Consider the following 3,184-nt stretch of genomic DNA (forward strand, 5'->3'; position numbering starts at 1 on the left):
TCCAAAAGATTGGTATTCCTCAAATTGGACCAATAATTTTTCTTTCATAGAATATCCCCTTGTAAATATAAGCAATGATATGAACAACTAATAAATCGTAAAATGTTGGATTATATATCTAAAAGATTTTTACAGTAATAAATTGTAAATCTCGGATTATATTCATAACAGATACTAACTCTAATAAATTTAAAATCTTTGAAATCTCCTTATAAATATCAAACATATTTACATTCTTGCAGTACAATCATAACAAATACTAAATCAATAGCAAAAAAGAGAAAAGATAACATGGTCAATCCCAGTTCAGAGATGGAGCAAAACCTCAGGTGTCCTAGATGTGATTCAGAGGAAACTAAGTTTGCCTACTTTAACAATAACAAGACCTCTCAGCCTCGTTACCGTTGTAACAACTGCAAAAAGTTGTGGACCAATGGTGGAAAAGTCAGAGACCTCTCATCAAATGGAGAAGAGAGGAGGGTAAACCGTTCTAGGGATTCTTCTCCCCCAATTGTTTCATCAGCCCCACCACCACCACCACTACCGTCAAGCATGACATCTGCTGGTGGAATCATCAATGAAACTGGAAGGCTGAACCTGACCCGCCCTCCACCAAATCACAATCAGCCTCCGTTTAAATTTGTCCGTATGGACATTCAGAACTTATCAATTAAACCTCTTGAGCCTCCACATGATGTGGGCCAAAACAATATAGTTCAGCAGAACCAACAGGTTTTGATAGAGAACTATAGTCAAGGCTTCCACGCTCAACAAACACCCAGAAATCCCTTAGATATTGCTTGGGGTAATCAGTCGTTCCTTAATACCACCCATTCCTCCAACTACATAGAGCCCAATATCAATACTTTTGGGAACAACCCAATTGGTGGTTCTACTGGTGGTCCATCTGGCTCCTGGGGTTGGTCCTCTACCCCTGTTCACCTTTACATAGAGCCAACAAATGCCCACACTTTTGGGGAGAATAACAACGGAATGGGCGGTCCTAATAGTGATCCATCTGGCTTGTCCTCTAGTCCTTGGTCATCTTCCCCTCCCAGCTATTATATTGAGCCCAACAATGCCCGGAACAACAACAACCCAGTGGACGGTTCTGCTCGTGATCCATCTGGCTCGTCCTCAGGTGCTTGGTCCTCTAGAGCTTGGTCTTCTAATTAAGAAATCAAGAAATTAGAGTGCCTACATTTGCCAAATATTTAAGTTGTTTTTAATTTGTTGGTGTCCAATATTTTGTTTTACTTTTTGATGTTAAAAAAGAAGCCAGGAAAAATTTCCTAATTTACTGTCTTTGATTATTTGGACCCCAATTCAATGGAGTATTTATTATAAAATTTGGGTTTATTGTTTGTTTATTAGTAGTTTGCATTAGTGCCCTCGATTTTAAGTATGTTGTGATTGATAAAAGTTTATTAAAAATATCTCTTATATATGTAAATAAAAAAAATGTTATGACAACTAAGTCTTTTGTCTAACATATATGTAGATATTATTTTAATGACTATTTAATTGATTAGGTTTTGTAGATTTTCTTATTTGTAAGGCTAAATGGAACCTGCAAAAATAGTTCTATCACTATTATGTGTATATTCATTTGAGCAAGTAAAACAATAATTTGGAATCATTAGTGTACATCCACATGTCATGTAATTATTTAAAGATTTTTTAGATTCATATAATAAAGGTTTACATTTGCAAATGTAAAGGTTGTTCAATTATATCCTTAAAAATGTCATAGTACAAATGTTCCTCTAAAATGAGCAATTATATTAACATCATCATTCCTCAAGTTATATGAAAGAAATTTGATGTTTGTCAAGCTTTAAGACATTTCAACAATTGTTCGTTTTTTGTGTTCGGTGACACCATTCTGTTCGCGGTTATGCATGATTGTTAGTTTTCTTTGAATGACTTTCTTTTTGTAAAAATCTAAAAAATAATATGATAAGCACTTCTGGTTCACGGTCTATTCAAAGCATTTTCATATGCTTTTTACTTTAATTCTCTACTAATTAATGGCATGAAATGCTCAAAATAAGTATAAGCTTTAGACATTCGTCGCTTGAGAATATACACCCTCTCATCTTTGTATAGTCTTAAATGAATAAAAGAAAGTATGTGTCGTTAAGTATGTGTTGTTATTATTGATGCAATCTTTGATTCACATGCATGAATGAGAGTGAACTAATACCAACAAGTTTGTTGCCCTATAAGCATTCTTTGGAAAAGGCAACCTATACATTTTTTTCATATATATCTTGGCAAACTTCACCAATTTTTGAGAAACAAGGTATGCATACAAACAGAAATTTATCTTTTAATAACTTAAGACCATTGGAATTCAAATGCTCATACCTCAAATGTCGAAAAAAAGATATATGTGATATGGTAAAACTATTATACACTAAGACTACCACATAAATTATCATCATGAGCCTTCATACTGAGCACTCGAAGTTGAAATATATTTGACCTCCATAGAAGAATGTGCAACACTTTTCTATTTTTATGGATGACCATGATATATTATATGCCCAAAATGTTCAGAAGTTCTTTTGTTGTCATACAAAGAACCTTCTGAGTCAAACCTGCAATTAAGTTGTTATATCTCCTTTGTTAGTGTACCCAAGGCCTTCCTTCTTTGTACATTTCAAATAGCCAAGAGAGAGCATTTTATTGCCGAATAATATAGTTTTCTTGGCTCTTGCCTAAATCCTAATACAAGGATGGCAAATTTTTTGTCTCATTGAGTATTTGTGAGAGAAACATATCGTGTGGCTTCCATTTCTCCTCACATCGACCTTTGCTCTACCATCAATAAACATGTTCGGCAAAATAATATATTTTGAAATATTTTACAATATTTTGATGCATGCAAAACTTAGATATTTTTCAAGATATCTAATGAAATAAGATCTACAATTATTTGATATCCACTCACCTATAGTCACTTTTATCAAATGGGTTAAAAATGTGAGATCTAATATTATATCATATTTACTAATTTAATATTTATAATGATCACAATTACTTAACTTCAAATCCTCTTAACAACATATTAAATTAATTAATATTAAAGTAGACCCCTAGCTACTAAGTATAAATTGTCATACATTAATTTCAAAGTTAATAAAGGTTTTTGAATGATCAAGCTCAAAATATGCTATAT

At 32.9% G+C, this 3,184-nt stretch overlaps 1 protein-coding gene across 1 annotated transcript; it reads left to right on the top strand.

The window, feature by feature from the left end:
• The first annotated feature begins 291 nt into the window (after window positions 1-291).
• LOC108201201 (dof zinc finger protein DOF4.3) lies at window positions 292-1,176 on the top strand. Its single transcript, XM_064085114.1, has one exon. It carries the CDS (start codon window positions 292-294, stop codon window positions 1,174-1,176), a length of 885 nt encoding a protein of 294 aa, XP_063941184.1.
• Window positions 1,177-3,184: the final 2,008 nt, after the last annotated feature.

Source organism: Daucus carota, chromosome 9, assembly GCF_001625215.2.
Source record: "Daucus carota subsp. sativus chromosome 9, DH1 v3.0, whole genome shotgun sequence".
Classification (NCBI taxonomy): domain Eukaryota; kingdom Viridiplantae; phylum Streptophyta; class Magnoliopsida; order Apiales; family Apiaceae; genus Daucus; species Daucus carota.